This window comes from Callorhinus ursinus, unplaced genomic scaffold (genome assembly GCF_003265705.2).
Source record: "Callorhinus ursinus isolate GAN/ISIS: 27379988/994484 unplaced genomic scaffold, GSC_fseal_2.0 scaffold41, whole genome shotgun sequence".
Classification (NCBI taxonomy): Eukaryota; Metazoa; Chordata; class Mammalia; order Carnivora; family Otariidae; genus Callorhinus; species Callorhinus ursinus.
Genome location: NW_027397103.1, coordinates 7,537,362 through 7,560,199, shown reverse-complemented (window position 1 = coordinate 7,560,199; position 22,838 = coordinate 7,537,362). Strand labels below are relative to the sequence as shown.

Here is a 22,838-nt window from a genome sequence, read left to right as displayed (position 1 = left end):
CCTATGACCTTCCGGTGGTTTCCAGATGCTTGCAGGACACCCATGCTCCTCATCAGGCCGGCGTGAGCTGACTGGCTTCTCCCCCAGCTCTACCTCCTCCTCTGCAGTCACCCCGAACCACGTAGGCCCCCTCAAACGCCTACGCTTCCCTTTCCCCCATGCCCCGGCCACACTCTTCCCTCTGCCTGCGACGCCCCCTTCTGGCCCCTTCCCTGCTGTATCCCACCCACTCCCGAGGAGTCCTCCAGACCCCAGTTTTGCCCAGAAACTTTACCAGGCATAAAATTCACATTCAATCTATTCTCTCACCTTTGAGCAAAATTGATGCCTGACCCACAACCAGCACAGTGACCCCTCTAGACTGCAAATGCTCTCATTCCCATCTGCCCCCATGCTATGCTGTGAGCCCCTTCTGAGGACAGAGGCCCCCTCCCTCCCCGCCTTCAGGCCTCTGCTCGAGGGCCGCCTCCTGGGAGGCCTTCCCTGGGAGCTCTCCTGTCCTGCTTTCTCGCTGTGGCGCTCCTCTTTAGATATCACCCCTAACTGTGGACTTAATTTTGCATTGTTTCTTTCCCTTGACTAGAATGACAGCTCCACGTGAGCAGGATTCTTCTATCTTTTGCTGCTATATCCTCACTGCCCAAAGCAGTGCTTGGCATTCAGCAGGTGCTCAATAAACATTGGACTGGCTGTGACCAGGATGGGTCAGGGCAGATCTTGGGTGGGATAATCACCCCCAGAGAGGACAGTGTCTCTCACGTTGCCTCCCGTGCCTGGCACCGAGGGGCCCCAGGTCACGGCCACCCAGGCCAGGACACAACACAAGGGGCGCGCACTCTGGCAGGGAGGATGCGCGTGGATGCCCTCACCTTCTGGGTCCTGGCCAGCACCCTCCTCGTCGCTCTCCTGCCCAGAGTCGGAGTCGAAGTTCAGGTAGTCACTGGTGGCCTTGCTCTTCCCTTTCGAGGGCTCGGCGTCCAGGGCATCATTGGCCCACGTGGCTGTCTGCGTCCGCTTCTGGTGCACGGACAGGAACTCCTGGAACTCGGTGTCTTCCTTCAGCTGGTGGCCCCAGGGAGGCAGGGAGAGAAGGCTCAGCAAGGGCACACCATCCTGACAACCTCCCCTCACCCCATGAGAGTATTGCCCGAACTCATGTCTCCTGGTCTCTAGAGGACCCCTGGGATCAGCCGGTTGCACTCATCATCAGACAAGGAGACTAAGAAGCCACAGAGATGCGGTGAGAGGGACAAGAGGCACGCCTCTGCCTGCCAGGTGCCACACGCCATCGGAGCCTGCCACAGCCCTTCCAGCGCCATCCTGGGTACCCACCCTCTTGGTCCATAGGACACACTCACCTTCTCCAGTTCACTTGCTACCTTTTTCGTCCTGTCATCCTGCAAACAGAAGGCACAGACGGTGAGAGGGGACAGACACGTTGCCTGGGGAGGGTCCGCCTTCTGGAAACATCTGTCCTGCCCCCCCCCCGCCCCCTGGGGTGACCACCTTGCTGACATGTGGGATACAGGTGGGAGTGACCTTCTACGCACTTTCTTGGGTTCTGTGGGGACGGAGTCTTTGTCTTTTGAAGGATTCTTAGCCTGGCTTATTTGCTGAGTGTGTCTGCTCCAGGCTCGGGGCTTTGTTGGGTCCCCAAACGACTTGCAGAACTCCACCTGCATGGGAGAGAGAGGGTGATGGGGGCACCAGCCGCCAGCCCAGCGCGGGTGTTAGCCTCAGCACCTGGGAGCCAGGCTTTCTAAGAAGGCAGTTGCCACTTACGAGCTGTGCCAGTAAAAGCAAATTACAATTGACCCTTGAACAACACAGGGTTAGGGGCACTGACCCCCGTGTAATGAAAAGTCTGTGTGTAACTTCCCACTGCCCCCCAAACCTGACTATTAATAGCCTCCTACTGACCAGAAGCCCTACCAAGAGCAGTTAATTAACACGTATTTTCTGTGTCAAATGGATGATGCACTGTATTTACAACAAAATGAGCTAGGAAAAAAGAACATGTTAAGAAAATCATAAGAGGGCGCCTGGGTGGCTCAGTTGGTTAAGCGACTGCCTTCGGCTCAGGTCATGATCCTGGAGTCACGGGATCGAGTCCCACATCGGGCTCCCTGCTCCGCGGGGAGTCTGCTTCTCCCTCTGACCCTCTTCCCTCTCGTGCTCTCTATCTCTCATTCTCTCTCTCTCAAATAAATAAATAAATAAAATCTTAAAAAAAAAAAAAAGAAAATCATAAGAAACAATACATTTAGGATACTGTACTGTGTTCATGGAAAAAATCTGTGTATAGGCGGGCCCACGCAGTTCAAACTCCTACTGTCCAGGGGTCAGCCGTGGGCGTCCTCTGCTGGCCTCTGCTTTCTCCTCCCTAAAGTCATTCCAGTTGCTACACTGAGCAACCAATTCCACCCACCGGGCAGTCTGAGTGTTCTGTGAGCAAGCCGACCCCGAGCCTCCAAAACAGCGGAAGGGGGGGACCACTACCCTTCCCACTTCCCAGACTGGCCAAGTGAAGTCGCTTGTCCCAGTCACCCAGGGAGAAGGTAGCAGAGTGGGGACAGGGACTCGGGGGGTCTGGCTCTACAGCCCTAGTTCTTAGCCACCCAGCCCCCAGGCTGGCCGACACGGGGTCTGGCACGAGGCAAGGCTAAGCTAACAGCTTCCAAAATCACTGTTATTACTGCGGAGCGGGCTCACTGGCCCGAGAACGGCTCCGGGGTGAAGGGAGAGGCGGGTGGCCACTCGGAAGCCCAGACATGCTCAGTGTCAGGCCTGAGCTGACACATCTCCCACCAACACACTCGAGATGGGCTGCACTTCCTGCCACCCCCCGGGGGCGCCCGCGCTGTCTCTACCCCTGGGGGGAGGGGGTGCTGTCCGCCTGCCAAACCCCTTTCTACAGGCTTTCAAAATAATTTTGCTGTTTCTGTAGCAATGATATGCACTCAGTGTATAAAACTCAAATCAACAACGTACAAGGAAAGTGAAAAAAAAAAAGTTTTTACCCCAATTCCTATCACCCAGAGAGAGAAACTAATGTTTTGGTAAAACAGCTCTTTCTATGTTTCATACACAGAGAGAATAAGAAACATGGTTCTGTATGGAGTCACGTGATACATACTTGTCTAACATCTGGTTTTCTCTTCTCAACCAAGCGTTAAGGATGTTTGAGTCATTAAATGTACATGAGTGGCACAAACAGGACCTCCAGCTTCGGGAAGCTCTCCCGACACCTCTGGGGCCAGGACGTGGGCCTCCCCTGTTCTCCAGCGGTCCCTGGAGCTTCCCCATCACAGTCCTGACGACACCGAGTGAAAGCAGCCTATTCACCTGCCGGCCCCGGGAGGACGGGGCCAGGGGCACCACGTTTCTCTAAATCCCCAGCATGGCGTGGGTGCTCCCATCGTGTCTGAACGAGTGGTTGTCCAGGTGTGTCAGGGGCATAGTACTGACTTCACCTGTGAGCTTTCCGACGTGCGTACTCTTGGGTCCCACCCCACCCCCACACTGAGTCAGAAACTGAACAAGCTCTCCAGGGGATTCGGATGCAGCCAGGCTCCGGACTGGATCAAGGGGTGTCCGTTTCCACAGGCGGGCAGAAGCCGACTCACCGTGATCCGGGATGTGTCGATAAAACTCTTGTTGAAATGGTTCAGGGCCATCCGGGCCTCCTCCTCTGACTTGAAGCCGATGAAGCCAAACTTACGGAACTTGCCATCTTTGGTGAACTTCAGACTGCAGTCCGTCAGGGTGCCAAAGTTGGCAAACAGCTGCCTGAAACGCTCCTCCTTCATCTACAACAGAAGGGGCGCAGTGAGGGAGGAGCAGGGGAGCCCTCAGAGCCAAGGGGACAGAAACGGGCTGGAAACCCCAGGCTCCGGGATTCCCCAAGGGCAAACTCAGACAAGGCTGGGGCAGAGTGTGCTCCGCAGTGGGACCTGGCCCCAGCTCCGGCTCAGACATGGACTAGCTTGCTTCATGGACGGGGAAATCAAGACTCAGGATGGCTGCAATGAAATCGTCCTACTCTATGGGCTGTTCGAAGGATAAGGAGACCTACTACGTAAGGAGGCCAGCACCGTGGCTCCTCCACAGTGAATACCTGATAATGTCAGAATAAACGCATGAACAAATGAACGTGGTTAAGTTACATGTGTTTGCTCACTGTGGTAGACAGAATGCTGAAGTTCCCCAAAAGACGACCACATTTGAATCCCTGGGACCTGTGAGCCTGTGACTGCACGTGGCCAAAGGCATTTCACAGATGTGATTACATTAAGGATCTCGAGATGGGGAAGTTATCCTGGATCATCTGGGCAGATCCAATGTCCAGTCCCATTATATAAGCGAGACAAAAGGGTCAGGGCCGGAAAAAGGCAATGTGATGGTGGAGACTCAAAGAGACTGCACGATGCCATGCTGCTGGCTCTGACCCTTCAGGACGTGGCCAAAAGCCAAGAAGCACAGGCAGCCTCGAGAAGCTTACAAAAGGCAAGGAAACAGAATCTCTCCTAGAGTCTCCAAAAGGAAGGCAGCCCTGCCAACACCTTGATTTTAGGATTTCTGCCCTCCAAAACTGTAAGATAATAATGTGTATTGTTTAAGCCCCTAAGTTTGAGGTGACTTCTTACAGTATGGAAACTGGCTCCTGGCACCCCCCCATCCTCACTCCAGCCAGACTACCTGCACAACTCAGTGAGTTTTCTAAGCTGTTACTGGGAGATCTGTGTGTGGGTAGTAGTGGAGATACCGAGAATGCCACAATTAGCCAAAACAAGGTCTAAAATTCAAGAAACTAGAGACCTTGGCAGCCCCATAGGAAGGAAAAACACGCTTTCTGTGGCAGGTTCTTAATAACTCTGATCATTAAAATCTCCTATCACCCTATGAGTTAGGAATTATTATCCACATTTTTTGGAGAAGAAATTGAAGCTCATACAGGATAAATGATCTACAGAATCAAGATCTGTAACTCAGCTCAGATACATAAAAAGCAGTGACTTCATCTTCCCCATTACATGGGAGCAACCACACTCAAGTCTGACCCCACCATTCCTCTGTTAAGAACCTCTTGGTGACTTTCTAATGACAGAGGCTCAAGAACAAGCAGCTAAGGTAAAATGCAAGATTCTCCATGATCTGGCTTGACCCACCCCTTCAGCACCATCTCTTGTCAAAGTCCTTGCAGCCTTCCCTGCTTCTCACCTCTGAGGTTTTACTAGTTGTCTCCTCTGGGTGAAATCTTTCCAGCAGGCCCGGGCTAACTCCTCCTCATTCTCAGTTCAATCAACTCCCCCAGGAAGCCTCTCCTGGACTCCTCAGGTGGGTCAGGTAACCGAGCCCTCTGTGCTCACACAGCATTGGGTCATGCTTCAACCCCTGCCCCTTACATCATAGTGATCTGGTGTCCAAGTCCTCTGCTAGACCGTAAATGCTGTAAAGGTGGGAACTGAGTCTTATCCCCCACTGTCTACAAGGTCAGCAACATAACGAGTACTCACTACTAAATACATGTTGGGAAAGAGTTAAGAAAAGTGCATGCTAGCATGCAAAGACAGATAGTAGGCTGTAGGGGTCAGGAATGCAAATTCTAGAAGCAGACTGTTCAATTCAATCCCTGCTCTGTGAATTACCAGTTGTGCATGACCTCAGGCAAGTCACTTCCCCCTTGCTGCAGTTCAGTTTCTTCACCTTTAAAATGAACACAATAATGGAACCTACCTTGTAGGGTTTCGCTGCAGATTAAATGAGTTACTTTACTGAAAGCAACTGGTACAGTGCCTGACACATAGTAGGCTCTCAAAATGTTAGCTGCTACTACTATTGTTTTTTCATCAATTCTTTCATTCACCAGACAACACAAGCAATGGTAAAAGAGTCAGTCCAATGAGGAAAGAAGCCCAGTGAGATGGAAGTGGGAGGGGAAGAAAGGGTAGCCATGCTAAAATCCTCATCCATCAAAGTGAGGCATCAAAAGACACTGCCTAAAGCAGGTGGATGGATCGATATGTATTTTGAAAGTTTACTCTTTGGAGTAAATAATGGAATAATTAAAAATAATAATATAACACACAGGAAGGGAAGAACAGATGACCCGGGTTCCTCATCTTTCATGGGGGAGGGTCAGCACAGTCACTGGGGTAAATAGACCAAGAAATGGAGGAGAAAGCACACCACCATTTAGACATGGAGTAATACCTATGAGGAGTCCTAAAAACAAACCATTGAAGATGATTACTCCTGGAGAGAGACAGAGGGTAGGATGGAGCAAATGACTTTGCTTCTCATTTCATACACCACCGTATTGTTTGAATTTTTTTTTTTTTGTAGTGCTTGAATTCTTAAAATCCTGTCATAGCTCTCCCACAACCCACTGAAGGGAGAGAAAAGTTAAAAAACCACAATAAAGTAGAAACAGCTTTGTGTTATCACTCTTTCTGAAGAGAGAAGCTCCTGAGGAGTTAGTCAAGAGTACAGAAGATCTCTCATCCTATCCACAGGGCACATTTTGTATTTTGGGAATGAGCTTACTGGCCACACCAATGGTGTGGGTGCTCTCCACCCAAACCAAAGCTATAGTAAAATCGGTAAGATTGAACCACCGCGGCACACTGTCTCCAGTCATCTGACACCACACACATCCAGCTACTTCTTCACTCATTCATTCCACATGTGTTTACTGAATGCCTACCACGTGCCAGGTTCTGTGCTGGTCTCTAGGGAAACAGAGACAAGTATGACTGGGTCACCCCTCCCCACTTATTGGATAAATGATTTAAAGCCCTTCACACGCACTCAGTTTCCTTAAATTACGGCCACGGGCCCTAAAGGCGGGAGTGGGGTTTCGAAACGCAGGTCCTCAACCTAATACTCCACATTTGCCTCTCCCAAAGGCTCCCGAGCGGTAGAGGAATGTAAGTGCAGGGTCTGATCCAGTGACAAGTCAACAGCAACAACAAACGTGCTCGTATGAGAGGGGTTGTGGGAAAGAGCATTCAGCACACGTGGGGGTGTTGGGAGACTTGTCGGGATGGAAGTCAGGTACTCTCGGGCCGGCTGTGAACCATGGATCGGTCACTAGCTCCCTCTCCCAACTGTCAAATGGGGATCTGGCGAGGATCCTGACCCTTTAGGGTTTCGAATGCGCCCTGAGTACTGCCCCAGGGCCAAAGCCCCTCAATTCTCTCCGACCGTCTCCTTCCTAGCCCCCAGCTCCTGGCTGGTCCCAATTTCAGATTCCCAGGCCCAGGCCCTGCACTCACCCCATTCGGGAGGTTTTTCACGATCAGTCGCGACATGGCGCACAGTCCCCACAGTTTCAATTCCAGCGCGGGTGGACACCGTCTTTCACCAACAACTTCCACGCTCCCGCTCTGGGGGCCGCCATCTTTGGCGAGCCGGAACAAGATCACGTGTTCCAGACGTCAGCCCGCCCTCTCCGGAAGCAGGCGTGTCCGAACCAAAGCGACCCAAGGAAATCACACCCCTCAAGGGGCGGGCCTGAGCGCTTGCCTTCTGCGCAAGCGCAGGCTGCTCGGCTCCGCCCGGAGAAACCAATGCAGCGGCGCAGTCGGCAGGGGGCGCTGGTTCCTAATGTTGGAGAGGGTTTGTGTGTGGCGGGCGGGGTGTTTTGAGTCCTGCAAACACTTGGAAGCCGTTTTAGCCCCCTCCTCTATTTTATTTTATTATTGAGTTCTAAAACAGACCCAAGAGGGGAGGAAGGATTAGGGATGCTTGCTTCCCTTTCAGATATGGGGAGACGCCTCTGTTTTGCCCGCGAGTCGACTGGAACCAGAGCAAGGCAACTTGCTCAAAGGCACAGAACTGTTACCTATTATTTTAAGTAGTAGTAATGTAGTTTTAGGTTTCCTACAGCTACTGTGACAAATTACCAGAAATTCAGTGACTTTAAACAACAGAAATGTATTCTTTCACAGTACTGGAGGCAAGAAGCCCCAAATCAGTGTGTCATCGGGGTTGCACTCTCCTGGTAGTCTCTGGGGCGAGATCCTTCCTTGCCTCATCCAGCCCCTGATGGCCCCAGGTTTCCCTTGACTTGTGACTGCATCCCTCCAGTCTCTGACTCCTGTTAATATGCCTTCTTCCCTATGTGTGCATCCAATCGACTTCCCTCTCCTTTCTCTTACTGGAATTAGAGTCCATCTCAAATCATCTCAAGATCCTTAACTTTCTATCTGCAAGGACCTTTCCAACTAAGCTCACATTTGTAGGTTCCAGTGGTTAGGGCATGGGGTATATCTCTTTGGGGGACACTATTCAACCACCCCCCCATGAGAATTTACTTGCTTTATAGGTTACCTGGAAGATCGAATTTCACCCTCTCCACCTCTTGCAGAAACTCTATTGGAGGAAAGCACATGTACACATGTAAAAATGTACCCTCACACCTAGAGTAGATGGTTTAAGGGGTCACCGTGTTTTGATGTCATTCGTTTATTCAACAGATATTTATTGATATTCATGAAAGTGCTGTTTAATTAAATGACAATTAGGGGGTTGTTTTCTGCACACAGAGACCCTGGTCAGGACAGGACGGAGCAGGCTTTATAAGGCAGCTCCGGGATATTAGCCTTTTACGAGGGGGCAAGTGCAGGTTGCCCAGCCGGTCCTGGTTTCATGTACTTTTATTTTATTATTTTCATGAACTGCCTTTATTAAAATGTGCAACTAAATGTAGCCTTCCCTAAAGAAATTCACAAATCAGAAGGTCTTTCAAAGGTATTAAAAGAAATGGAATGCTCTCTGCCAGTCCGCACGTCCCAGCGCTGGGCCAGGAAAATATGGTTGCCACATGTCAGGGACGGAGGGACCACTCCTGGGCTATGTATCCCTATGCATTTAATAAACAGCCACGTTGTAACATTATTATTAGTCTTCCTGCTCCCCTGCCTGGGCAGTTTGTCTCCTGACTCCTTTTCTCTCCCAGCAAATATAATCTGGGGGCACCTGGACACCACCAGACTGGCCTCTCTGATTACAACCAAGGATTAACAAACAGTCAAGCAGGTCAGAGCCGTCTCCACCCGGGGCTGCCCTCGCGAGTATACAGGGGACCGTGGGAAGTGGAGTGTAGATCCTGGGGGAGTTCCCTTTCCAGGAGGAAAAGGCACTCTGACCCACCATGATCAGACCAACCTTTGGAAAACGCTTCTACACAGGAAAATAATGGATACCTAAAATGCCTTCGGGCATCATCCTTTCTACTTAAAATGTCTCAACCCCCAACCCATGAACCCCGAGAAGCCCACCTTCCTTCTCAAAATTTCTTTTGGTGAATATATTAGATTTTTAAGCATAGATCAAACACACATCAAGTAACCATCCCTCCTGCCTCCCCATCCAATCTGTTCTCCATCCTACAGGAAACCACTGTTAGGAATTTCTCATCTTGCTCTCCAGGGACGGCCAAACTTATGGTTGTTGCCCCAGGAAAGCAGCCACAGGTAATATATACATGAATGTGTATGGCCGTGTTCCAATAAAACTTTATTGGCGGACAGTGCAATTTGAATTTCATATCATGTTCATGAGTCCCAAAATGGTATTCATCTTTTCATATTTTTTTCAGCCATTTGAAAATGTGAAAACCATTCTTAGCTGTGAGGTCACACAGAAACGGGTGGCTGGCCAAATTTGGCCCCCCCAAAAATATGAAAAAAACAAACAAACCAAATTTGGCCCAGAACATAAGTTGCTGATTTGCATGTGGAAGTGAGCACGCATAAAGAGCCTTTGCTTTTCTGCACGGTGCTTTTTGCCCCTTAGAATAGACCTGAGCAATTATTTCACGTCTACAAATACCGACCTCCCAAATCCTTTTAATTTTCAAAATATCTTTTTTTTAAAGATTTTATTTATTTATTTGACAGAGAGAGAGATAGTGAGAGAGGGAACACAAGCAGGGGGAGTGGGAGAGGGAGAAGCAGGCTCCCCACTGAGCAGGGAGCCTGACGCGGGGCTCGATCCCAGGACGCTGGGATCATGACCTGAGCCGAAGGCAGACGCTTAACGACTGAGCCACCCAGGTACCCTCAAAATATCTTTTAAAAATATTTAATACACTCTTTATTTAAAATCATCTTAGGTTTATAGAAAAGTTGTGACATATTAGAGAGTCCCCGTATACCCCATGCCCAGTTTCCCCTGCAGTTAGCATGGCTGGGGTCCATTCGTCACAGCTGAACCTATATTGATACATTGTTATTAACTAAAGTCCGTGCTTTCTTTGGATTTCCTCAGTTTTTCCCCTGATGTCCTTTTTCTGTTCTGATCATTCCTGTTTCCTCCAGTGGCAGCTTTTCTAGGGATCCTGACACCTTTTTATTTAATGCAGTCCAGCAAATACTTGAGTGACTCTTGTGCCCAGCACTGGGGCTACAGCAGTTAATAAAACAGGCACCATCCCTGTGCTCAGGGGAAGCTGACATTGGACAACTAATTACAAGTGCAGTGAGCATTCTGAGAAGTTGGGTACAGTGCCCAGGGGATCTGATTGAGGCTGGGGAATCTAAGAAGAGCTCCTGGAGGTGACCTGAAGGGTTCGAGAGAGCGTGGGAAGGAGAGAGGACTTTCCAGCAGAGAGAACAGCCTGGAATAGCAAGTGCAAAGTCTGCAAGCAGGGAACAGCATGGCCTGGCCCTGGGGGCTGAGCATGGCAGGAGCTACAGGGAAGGTGGCGAAACCCCACGCCTCAGCCAGAGGGTGGTCCTGGTCTCCAATCCTGGCTGGCCACATACTGGCTAAGTGGTCCCCAGCAAACTGCTGATCCCTGAGCTTGTTTCCTTTCCTCTAAAGTCGGGTAATCGTAGTACGCAGGGTGTGGTGAAAATATGGGATGTGTGTATAGTGTATATATAAAGTAGCACTCTGGAGCACCTGAATGTATCTTTCCACTATAATTTAAAATACGTTTTATTGAAATAAGAGCAATCAACACCCATGGAGCCTCAGCAGGCTCACTGGGTATTAACATTCACCTCATTTGACATTCACCTCTCTCTCTGTATTCTTGTTATTACAAAACCATTTGTAATTATTGTGGCTCTTCACCCTGAAACACTTCACATACGTTTGATACATAACCACAGTGCAATCACTAAATTCAGGATGTTTAATATTGATACAATACTTTTAAGATTTTACTTATTTATTTGACAGAGGGAGCACAAGCAGGAAGAAGGAGCGGGAGAAGCAGACTCCCCGCTGAGCAAGGAGCCAGACACGGGACTCCATCCCAGGACCCTGAGATCATGACCTGAACTGAAATCAAGAGTCGGAGGCTCAACCGACTGAGCACCCCCAGGTGCCCCAATATTAATACAATACTTTTTAATCTAATGATGCATATTCAAATTTCAACAAGTATCTCAATCACCATTGTTTTCCTGGTCCATAATTCAGCACAAGATTATGTGTTGCAATCCCTTGTCTTGTCGCTTCAGACTCTATTATGCAAGGTTTCGTCAGCCTCTCTTCATCTTTTGTGTCCCTGATGGTTTTGAAGGTTGCAGGCCAGTCACCTTAACAGACTGTCCCTCAGCGTAGGTCAGACTGACATTTCCCCACAGCTGGATTCAGGCAGGTGATGGGACCAGTTATCAGCAGGGGTAAGGCTCTCTGCCAGGTTTCTCCTCTGTAAAGGTTCTCCTTAAGTAGATTAAGAAATCATCCATGGGTTTTTAGAAAATTTGCCAGTATTTAGAAAGGCTTAGAGGCAGTCAGTTTTAGTTTGTACAGCGGTACACAAGTCCCGGGCAACCGCCTTCCTAACCACTGACACTCAGGGAAACTGAGGCCCCCAAAGAAGGAAACACTTGCTCAAGATCACTTAGTAGAGACCAAGGCCAGGTTCGAGCTGGGCTCCTCTTGCTTCTCCCTTACCTGTGGGCTTTCTGGGGGGTCAGGCAGTAGGGGCAGCGAGGAAGGTGCTGGAGACTATTACACCGTATGTTTCTGCCCGACACTTCCAGTTCACTGTCCATCACCCCAGGAACTCCCCAAGGAGAGTATCCCTCCTACGCCCAGGCGCCTGCAGAGGAACCCTGAGGGATACGGGTGTCAAGTGTAACTTGAGACAGGAGACCACACCTGCGTGGACATCAGGTAGCTCACCTGTGACAGGTGGCAACGGAGCCTTGCCCCTGCCCCCGCCTCTTGGCCCTGCTGGGGGTCCAACATTGGTGATGTGGGGGCCCTTCCTGCTCTTGGCAGTGAACCATAAAGATTCACCTGGAAAGACAATGGAAATCACAAATCATTCCTCAAACAGACTGTGGCTGGGGAAAAACGGAACCCATTCTAAGAAGACAAGCCCTTTGGGGTCTTATCCCGGGGTCTGGTGCCTCCAAATTCCAGTGCCCATGTAACCTGGCCTGGGGGCCCGAGACAGGATGATGTGGGGGTAAGACCAGAATTGTAGTCTTTCCTTTTCTTATTTTTCAGCTGTGCTGAGGCCAGATGCCTCTGTCTCATATACAGAGGATCAAAAGGCTGGGGGGACCAGGGAGTTCGTTTCCTGACCGGCCTCAAGGTCCCACGAGGTCCAACCAATGACCACTGCTCCCACCCACTTGGCTGCAGCCACACTGGCCACTTTCTTCTTCCCAAATGTGCAGGCCTTGTTCTCACCTATTGTTGGTTGAATTGTGTCTCTCCCAAAAATATACACAAGTCCTCGGAACCTGTGAGTGTGATCTTATTTGGAAATTAAGTCCTTACAGATGTACTTAGGTCAAAGATCTGGAGATGAGGTCATCCTGGATTTAGGGCGGGCCCTAACCCTGGTGATTGGTGTCCTTACAAGAAGGCCACGTGAAGACAGACACACACAGGGAGAACTCTTTGATGCCGGGAGGCAGAGGTTGGGGCGGGGGGGGGGGGGGGGGGGGTGGGGATGTGGTCACCAGCCGAGAATTACCAGCAACCACCAGAAGTTGGAAGACATGAGGAAGGATCCTCCCCTACAGCCTTCAGATGGAGCATGGCCCTGCCAACACCTTCATTTAGGATTTCTAGTCACCAGAACTGTGAGAGGACAAATTTCTGTTGTTCTAAGCAGCGCCAACCACCACCCCCAGCCGCCGATTGTGGTAATTTATTACAGCAGCCCAAGGACACTAACCCATCACCCCAGGACCTTTGCACATCCTGAGCTCTTCCTTCAACTCTTCATCTGACCAGTTCAGCTCATCCCTTGGGCCTCAGCTTACACATCTCAGCCCAAGAGGACACCTCCATCTATATTAGGTGCCCACTAATTTTGACTCTGAGCAGACCCTCCACCTTTCCCAGCTGCTTATAATTACATAAGTGTTGGCTTGCTTCCAGGTTTAACACAGTTCCCCCCCCCCCCGCCCCCCCGTGCAAGGTAAGCCTCACTGGGCAGGGGCTGGGTCTGCCTTTGCTCACGATGGTGGATGCTGGGAAACCCTCTGGCATGAAGGACTATTTGCAGAGCCTCTTCCCAGTTGCAGAGAGTGGCCTTGCCCCAGGTCCTGCCTCAACCTGACTGCGTGGCCTCAATCCACTGACTGCTCGATGTAGGGGTTATAAAGGCTCAGCCTGCTTTGCTCTAATTAGGGGCAACCCTGAAGTTTTAGCCCATCTTCAAAATTCTCTGCAAGGTTGGCTGAGGCCTCTTTTGGCAGTTCAGCCAGACTCATCTTTCTGCTCCTTCCCTGTCTTATCCCAGGTTCCCCCACCCCAAGAGTGCCCCTTAATGAACCTGCTGTGTGCTAAACTCTACCTGTGAGTTGGCTTCCTGAGAACCCCAGGTGGACCTTGCACAAGGACGTCTCAACACCAGGCACATGCAGGAGAGTGGTATTAACAGCCTAAAACAGGTGCTCGTGGGAACTGAGTGAACTTGAATTGCTGTGGTCCCCCCCACCCCCTGCCCATAGCATCCCAGGGCGGTCACCCTCTGTCTGCCTTCAAAAGTCTTCATGGGAATGTGTGCCTATTGGTTTTTTTCTGTTATTTTGGTTTTCTTGGTAAGGATCTCCCAAATCCACAGTTGGCACACTTTTTCTGTAAAAAGCCAAATGGTAAATATGTTGGGCTTTGCGAGGCTTTCAAGTCTCTGTCACAACCACTCAGCTCCGCCACTGTGAGCAACCACGGACAAGATGGAAATGAACGCGTGTGCCTGTATTCCAATAAAACATTACTTTTTTTTTTTTCTCAGCAAGACACATGATTCTAAGGCAGGTGTCATTCTGTTCACTCTGCTTAGGTGTCAACCCTTGGGAAATATGAAAAGCATTCTGAGCCTGCAGGCGCTGCAGAAGCCGGCCGTGGGCAATATTTGTCCTGGGGGCCACAGTTCACCAACTCTTGCCCTAGATAAATATTTTATGCAAGCGCATGCATGGACATTTTCAAGGTTTTGATACAGGATGTCACTTGCCCTCTGGAACCATTGCTCGTTTATACTCCCTTCTGCAGAGTCCATCTGATTTCTGTACTTGTAGACGAGCAGGGAGGTCCCCACCAAACCAAATGCTGTGCCCACCTGCCCCTCCTGCCTCCTTCTTGGGAGTGAACAGTGCCCCTGTCTACCCAGCTGTCCTCTCCTCTTCTGGTGCTGAGGAGACTTCTGGAAAATCACAAGCAAGAAGTAACCCATCCAGAGACGATGACATGGAGCTCTAGAAAAAGCATCTTTCAGTTGTAAACTGGGGCCACTTCCAGGGAGGTGGGGAGGGTTGGAGACAATAGAACCATGTTGCCAGTAATAGCAACAAAATCACATTTCAGTATCTATGCTGATTAACAAAATCACATTTCAGTGTGCTAAGAGCTTTATCGATGAGCTGGCTCATTGAAACCTCACAATAACCCAGTGATGTGGGTATTTAAAAATACCCCATTTTACAGATGGGGGAACTAAAGCATAGAGAAGGGAAGTGGCTCAGTCAAGCTCACTCGGTCAGGATGTAGGAGGCAAGAAATCAGAGCCTACCTTCTATCCATTATGGCAAATATGGTGTAGAAGCTGCTCCTTGAAAGGCCAGGGTCAAGCTTGATGCTTCCTCTTTGCTGGTGTTCAGTTTTTGTCTCCTAGAGCTCTTGCTAAATGTTGGTGATGTCTCCCAACCCTCCACACCCTTTGCCCCTTTTCTCACTACGGGGGAAAGTCATCCCCACTTGGAGGGGGTCTTTGTGCTAAGTTTGAGGGGGGGGGGCTCCTGCAATTCCACAGATTGACCAGCAGAGGGAGCAAGACGATCACATATAAACCCGTGCAGAACAGGGCAAGGGGGAAATCTGGAGCTGGAAGTTTCCAGGAGGACACTGTCCACATGCCTGCAGGACCACCAGAGATACGGGCCTCACCTGGCCTGGTCACAATGGGTAGGGCTTATTCTTGATTTTGCTCCATTAGGAAGGCAGACCCTGCCTCCTTGCCCTGGAACCCTGCTAAATTTAGAGCCTGGTTGTACTTTGTCCTTAAAGATTTCTGGATAAATAAATGGATTTGAACCCAGAGGAAATTAAAGACAGCCAGAGGTGTCTAAATGTAGACAGCAAGAGAGAGAGAGTTCTGTCTGGGAAGGAAGGCAAGGACACTGTGCTGATCATGTTAGCAAGCAGGGAAAAAAAAGTCACTGTGGTCTTGGAGAGACTTTGAGGGAGGGGCCATCTCCAGAGTCCTGGGCAGGGTAAGGAGGTGCCAAGGACACCAGGACCCATGACAGTGGGAGCCCCTGGCAGGCTGGGAAGTGCCCCCCTCACTAGACATGCACACCATCATCCCTGCAACCTGAAATTACTTTATGTGGCAAAAAATGTGTCTTTGTAGGTGCGATTAAAGATTTTGATATGAGGAGATTACCCAGGATTTTCCAGGAGGGCCCTGTGCCCTTATAAGAGGGAGGGAGATCTGACACCAAGGGAGGAGAAAGTGATGTGAAATGGAGCAGAGATTTTTTTAAAATTTTTTTATTGTTATGTTAATCACCATACATTACATCATTAGTTCTTGATGTAGTGTTCCATGATTCATTGTTTGTGCATAACACCCGGTGCTCCATGCAGTACGTGCCCTCCTCAATACCCATCACCAGGCTGACCCATCCCCCCACCCCCCTCCCCTCTAGAACCCTCAGCTTGTTTTTCAGAGTCCATTGTCTCTCATGGTTCGTCTCCCCCTCTGACATACTCCCCTTTTCTTCCCCTCCTGCTATCTTCTTCTTCTTCTTTTTTCTTAACATATGTTGCATTATTTGTTTCAGAAGTACAGATCTGTGATTCAACAGTCTTGCACAATTCACAGCGCTCACCATAGCACATACCCTCCCCAATGTCTATCCCCCAGCCACCCCATCCCTCCCACCCCCACCACTCCAGCAACCCTGTTTGTTTCCTGAGATTAAGAATTCCTCATATCAGTGAGGTCATATGATACATGTCTTTCTCTGATTGACTTATTTCACTCAGCATAACACCCTCCAGTTCCATCCACGTTGTTGCAAATGCCATGATCTCATTCCTTTTGATGGCTGCATAATATTCCATTGTGTATATATACCACATCTTCTTTATCCATTCATCAGTCTATGGACATCTTGGCTCTTTCCACAGTTTGGCTATTGTGGACATTGCTGCTAAAAACATTGGGGTGCACGTACCCCTTCGGATCCCTACATTTGTATCTTTGGGGTAAATACCCAGTAGTGCAATTGCTGGATCGTATGGTAGCTCTGTTTTCAACTGTTTGAGGGACCTCCATACTGTTTTCCAGAGTGGCTGCACCAGCTTGCATTCCCACCAACAGTGTAGGAGGGTTCCCCTTTCTCCACATCCCCGCCAGCATCTGTCATTTCCTGACTTGTTAATTTTAGCCATTCTGACTGGTGTGAGGTGGTATCTCATTGAGGTTTTGATTTGGATTTCCCTGATGCCGAGTGATGTTGAGCACTTTTTCATGTGTCTGTTGGCCATTTGGATGTCTTCTTTGGAACAGATGTCTCTGTTCATGTCTTCTGCCCATTTCTTGATTGGATTATTTGTTCTTTCGGCGTTGAGTTTGATAAGTTCTTTATAGATTTTGGATACTAGCCCTTTATCTGATATGTCATTTGCAAATATTTTTGGAGCAGAGATTTTTAAGACATCCACTGTGAAGACTGGAGTGAGCAGCCACAAGCCAAGGGCTGCCGGGCAGCCACCCCAGGCTGGAAGAGAGAAGCCATGGACCTGCCCCCACAGGCTCTGGAGGCAGCGTGGCCCTACGGACACCCCAATTTCCACCCAGCGATCCTGATTTCTGACTTCTGGCCTCTATCATCAAATTTGTGGCCAATTGTTACAGCAGCCAAAGGAAAGTCTAAAGGGGAAGAAGCTAGGGGGGCTACTTAGAGGGGTGCTGGGGACACAGGACACACAGGCCACTGTCTGCCGACACTGTCATGCTGGGCGTGGGGGAGATCTAACTGCCTAGTCTCTTGCCTTCCATTACCTGACGGTGCCTCCCACGGCTGCACCCGACTGGCAGGTGAAGGATTGATGCAGGAATCCTGTGTGATGGGGTCTGCGCAGGTCAGCCTCAGGTGGGCAGGGGTGGGGTGACAATAGATCATAACCAGCACACCGTCTCTGTGCCCACCCTGGGCATGTAATTGGCCAGGATCTCCCATTTTCCAGGACAGCCTCATATTTTGGTGGATTTTCCTGTCTTCTACAAAGACAACATCCGTACCTCACACTGTGGGGCTTTAGGAACAATTTCCTGGGGCTCCTGGGTGGCTCAGTCGTTAAGCGTCTGCCTTCGGCTCAGGTGATGGTCCCAGGGTCCTGGGATTGGGCCCTGCATCGGGTTCCCTGCTTGGCGGGAAGCCTGCTTCTCCGTCTCCCACTCCCCCTGCTTATGTTCCTGCTCTATCTCTCTGTCAAAAAATAAATCAAATATTAAAAAAACAGTTTTTTTTAAAAGGAACACTTTCCCGAAGACATCTTTACTGCTTAGCTTATAGTTTTCCACTTGGCAAAAATAAAAAAAGAATATAATAATCAGTGTTAGCGAAGGTGTTGGGAAATGGACATTTTGTAACATTCTGGAAAAGGTTGTGCAAAATGGTACCATTTTCCGGAAAGATTATTTGGAAACCACATCAGGAGACTTTTTTGTGTGTGGTTTTTGTTTTTTTTGTTTTTTTTGGTTTTTTTTGGTTTTGTTTTTACAGCAATTGCATTTCTTGGAGCTTATTTTAAGGCAATAATTTTAACACATGTATGAATGTTTTGAGTGTGTGTTGTTTATAATAGTGAAAAGTCAAAGCTATAGAAATGTCCAACAGTCAAGGATTGTTTAAAACTTTTAAGATTTTTTTTAAAACTATGGTTTACCTACACAATTGAATTCACTGAACTCATAAAAATAATGCCATGAGAAGATCTTCTACATCTATTAACTGGAGAGCAAGAGCAGTCTTCAAAATATTATGCAGAGTATGATTCCATTTTGGTTTAAAACCCATTCTGCACGTTTTTATTTTTACTATAACAAGTATCTTGGTGATGGCTTCATGCATGTATACATTATTGTTACCACTTGTGTAAAGATGTATAAAATACACACACACATGCCTGTATATGCATAGACTACTTCTGGAAATATGGTGAAGAAGCTGCTCCTTGAAAGAAACTAGCAGCCGTGATGTTTATAAGATAGGCTGTCAGTGCCCACTGCCATTCCCTGGGCACTTATGTCCTGCCCACTCCTGAGGCCCCGCATCTCCCTGCCAAGGGCTTTCTACCAACACCCTTGCACCAGGCAGGCTCTTGGGATCACGATGAACTAGATGGATAAATAGCCCAGATTCTTCATCCCTCGGTGAAAAGGGACAACTCAGGTGTGTTCTACACAGTCTCCCCGACTGTTCCAGCTAGATGGTTTTAACTGCATTGGGGAGAGACATCAGTAGCAGGGCCATGTCAGGACCCATGACTCCTGCAGAACTGGGACACAATTGTCTTTGAGGAGTTTTTCCCCATTAAAAAAAAAAATATATATATATATGCACGTGGGTATACATATGTACATATGTCCTGTGCATAAAGGATGCATATATTTTATGTATATATGTATAACTCTGTTATACATAAGTATAAATTGCCAAGTCCTTACTGTAATTATAGATATAACTGCATATATATGTGTATATTTATATATATACATATTGTATGTATAACAGTATGTAACGTATGTATACATAGTAGGTAGCATATAGTTAAGCATGTTATATTATGTGTCACAGGATAGTCATATAATTATAATATACTATAATCTATCTATTTCATGACTGTGTTGGCATAAAGATAAATATAATGCAGGCTGGCTTCACTACTTTATACTCATTACTCTGATCATTTTTTCTCCTGATTTAAAAAAATTAACACTAAAACCTTTTCGTAAGCCCTTAGTGTTGCCGGAGGCCCCAGGCACTGTACCTACCGTGCCAAGTGACAAAGTCATTTCCAGCAGCGATCAGCTCATTCCCATCTGCCTGTTTGTTCTCTCTTGCCTTTGTCTTCCTGCCCCCCTTCCCGACCAGGGCTTCTGGGGATCAGCTACCAAACAAAGGACTTTCATTCAAATCATTGTCCTGGAATCTGTGTCTAGGAGTTGAAGCCACAATTCTTTCTCTGGGAAGGGAACTGCACTGGGGAGAGACATCATTTTTTTTCCTAACCTTTTTGGAGTCATAAAATTGTATAGTCTTTGCAAATGTCACATATTTAAGCATAAATGCATATTAATTTTCTAAAGCACGTGTTTGTGTGTGATATTAAAAGCTGTAATTCTACATATTTCTAGCATATAAAAGTGGTCCACCCCCCGCCCACACACACACACTTATTTGCACGCTGATCTGTATGAGGGCTAAGGTGGTTTGTTTCATGGGCATAAATGGGTCATGCAGTGGGGGCATCTTCTGCCTGGCTCCTGCAGGTGTGGGCATGTGGACGTGCAGCCCCAATACTAAAAGATCTGATTTTTCAAGAAAACCCAGAAATTTAGATTTTTCACGTGACTTATCCTCGCCTTTTGATGTTGGGACTAATAAAGTAAGAAAAAAAGAATCCTGTGAACCAAATCAGTAAATCAATCAACCAATCAATCAGTCAAGTCCCTGGGTCACTTTTGTTTATTTTATTTTATTTTATTTTTTTAAAGATTTTATTTATTTAGTTGAGAGAGAGAGAGAATGAGAGAGAGAGAGCACGAGAGGGAAGAGGGTCAGAGGGAGAAGCAGACTCCCTGCGGAGCAAGGAGCCCGATGCAGGACTCGATCCCAGGACTCCAGGATCATGACCTGAGCCGAAGGCAGTCGCTTAAACAACTGAGCCACCCAGGCGCCCCCTGGGTCACTTTTGGATTGTGGGCAGCCTGTTTGTGGTCCCAGACTTCCCTTATCCCCTCCCATCCGGCTGGAACAGAGACAACCCGAAGGCAGGTGCTGGGAAGCCATTATGGACCGTGAGGTGGAGGCCACGTTTGTTGAAAATGGAGGAACAGTTAGAAAGAAGTTGCTATGCAGCTTTGGCTAACATGTCTCCGTTCCAGACAGGAAGGAGGGGGAAAGAGGGAAGAGCAAAGGTCCTTGCCAAAGAATCAGGTTGCCTTTAAAGTTCTTCCCAGAAGTCCTCCCCACCAACGGCTTCCACCCACCCACCATCTGTCAGAACTCAGGCCCTCCCCAACTCTGAGCTCTTCTTCATTGTTACTGTTACCCTTTCCTGATAGGAGTCTGCTCAGAGATGGGGACAATGTGGGTGGCTACGCAGCATCACACGATGCTGGTACCACAGATCGTGGTGGTGATGAAGGTGATGTTTATGGAGTATGTGCAATGTGCTGAGAACTGTTCTAAGCACCTGAATGTACTGCCTTAGTTTCCATAGTGACCTCTCTACAAGGCAGGTACTATTTGATGTCCATTTTATAGACGAGGGAGACTGAGGCACTAAAGGGGGAAGTAACTTGCTCAAAACACACAGCTAGACAGTAGTGGCCCCATCTGGTAGCCCATCCTGTGCTTTTAATTACACTGTTGGGCTGCCTTTTTCTCAAACACAACCACAATATTTGCTCATTCAAACATTTAAGTTCCTACTTATCCCAAGTGCTTTTCACAGCATGACCTTATTTACTCGACACAAACTCTTGGCTTCAAGAGCTATTACTACGCCCATTGAACAGATGAGGAAAGTGATACCCAGAGAGGTCGAGTGACTTGCCCAAGGTCACACAGTCAGAAAGTGCAGAGTTTCTTTTGAACCCATGATATTCTGACTTTGGAGTTTGAACTTTTGCCCTTGTTTCTGACTCCAAGGGCAGTGTGCTGGGGTGGGTGGGGCTTGGCTGGAGTGCCAAGCTCAGAGGGCATGAGAGAGGCAAGCCCAGCCTGCCCTCTTTCCAGGCTCTCTCTGCTCCTGGGACTCTGCCTCACTCACACGTACACAGCTGCCAGGGATCAAAGTCCTCTCCGAGATGTATTTGCTGCGAGTTCTAAACAAACGGGTGTTAGCATGTAGCTAAGAGAAACATCGGAGGACACGGGGTATGGAAGCCGACTGCCTTTAAAGTCCTGGTGATTGATCAGCCTCTCTTTGGCCTCATGAGCTTAGTGGGCCAGGACAGAGGGGTGGGGGGACTCCAGCTCTGGGATCATTGAGGCAGAGGGGTGGGCTACCTGCTGGCACCTCCCCACTGCCCATGTTTTTCCCATCCATCCTTGAGAGAATGCCCCTTTCAGCTGACAAGCCTGTAAAACCAACACACACACACACACACACACACACACATACACACACACACACAAATACACAACTACATTTATTGAATGATCATGTTAACCATGCTAAGTACTTTACATGCATTGTCTCTTTTAAGCCAAACCACAACACCTGTATCCTTATTGACGCATCTTACAGATAAGGCTAAGAGCTCAAAGCTCATAACTGGTGAAGCTAGACTCCATTTGGCACTCGGCAAATACTGGTCGATCAAGATGGTGGCATGCAGCTCCTACCTTCCAGTTGCGCACATTCTTAAGGGGAAGACCGAGAAGGGGACTCGTGTGATCTGGCATGGTCACGGGTGAGGCAGGGCTGAGCAGAGACGATGCTCTATGAGAACCCGAAGGCCGCAGGGGTGGGTTGGTCAGTGGAGATAAACCAAGAGGAAATGAATAGGGGACCTCAGAGTCAAGGCTGGAAGGAGGAGAAGGAGGGAGCTGGGAAAGTGACCAGACAGCCCCAGGGAGGAAGCACAACATGGGTGTGCAGGGCAGAGGCATGATGGGCTCGACACTTGAGGACCTGAGGTGTTTGGTCTGCTGGGGCCACAAAGGACAACAGAAGGAACCACTAGAGTTTCAGCTAGAAACACGGACATGAATCCAACCATGTCAGACCTTGACCTTGAGATTCAGTTTGGACATCCACTAGAGAGCTTTGGGTTGCCACAGCGAGATCTGGGGCAGAGGAGTGTTGTGGCGGGTCTAACTGCAAACCCTTTGACCGTGCACAGTTCCCAGGACCGTGGGAAGTCGTCGGCTTGCGCAGCTGGGGATGTGGTTCCAAACTACCACCAGTGACCTCTTGCTGTCGCTACTCTTGGGTCTTAAAAAACAGCACGTTTAGGGACTGAGGGCAGATACTGCATCTAGTGAGCAAAAACAATTGGGCCCTTCTGTTCTCAAGGCGAATGCTTCGTGGAATGTTTGGGCCTTGCCTGGAGGAAATAGAAAAATAACATGGATGTGTTTTCCTAAGCAGCTCTGAATGCCCAAACA

The 22,838-nt window shown here is 48.7% G+C and overlaps 1 protein-coding gene across 2 annotated transcripts in view; it reads right to left on the bottom strand.

Moving 5' to 3' along the window:
• RBM19 (RNA binding motif protein 19) overlaps nt 1-7,435 on the bottom strand; it is a 136,549-nt gene extending 129,114 nt beyond the window's left edge. For both annotated transcript variants that reach the window (XM_025889717.2, XM_025889718.2), the window contains exons 1-5: nt 7,278-7,435; nt 3,627-3,809; nt 1,551-1,676; nt 1,359-1,397; nt 870-1,062 (exon numbers count right to left, since the gene is read on the bottom strand). In XM_025889717.2, the coding sequence (XP_025745502.1) occupies nt 870-1,062; nt 1,359-1,397; nt 1,551-1,676; nt 3,627-3,809; nt 7,278-7,313 (577 nt within the window). In that variant the 5' untranslated portion in view covers nt 7,314-7,435. The remainder of the gene's footprint in view (nt 1-869; nt 1,063-1,358; nt 1,398-1,550; nt 1,677-3,626; nt 3,810-7,277) is intronic.
• Nucleotides 7,436-22,838: the final 15,403 nt, after the last annotated feature.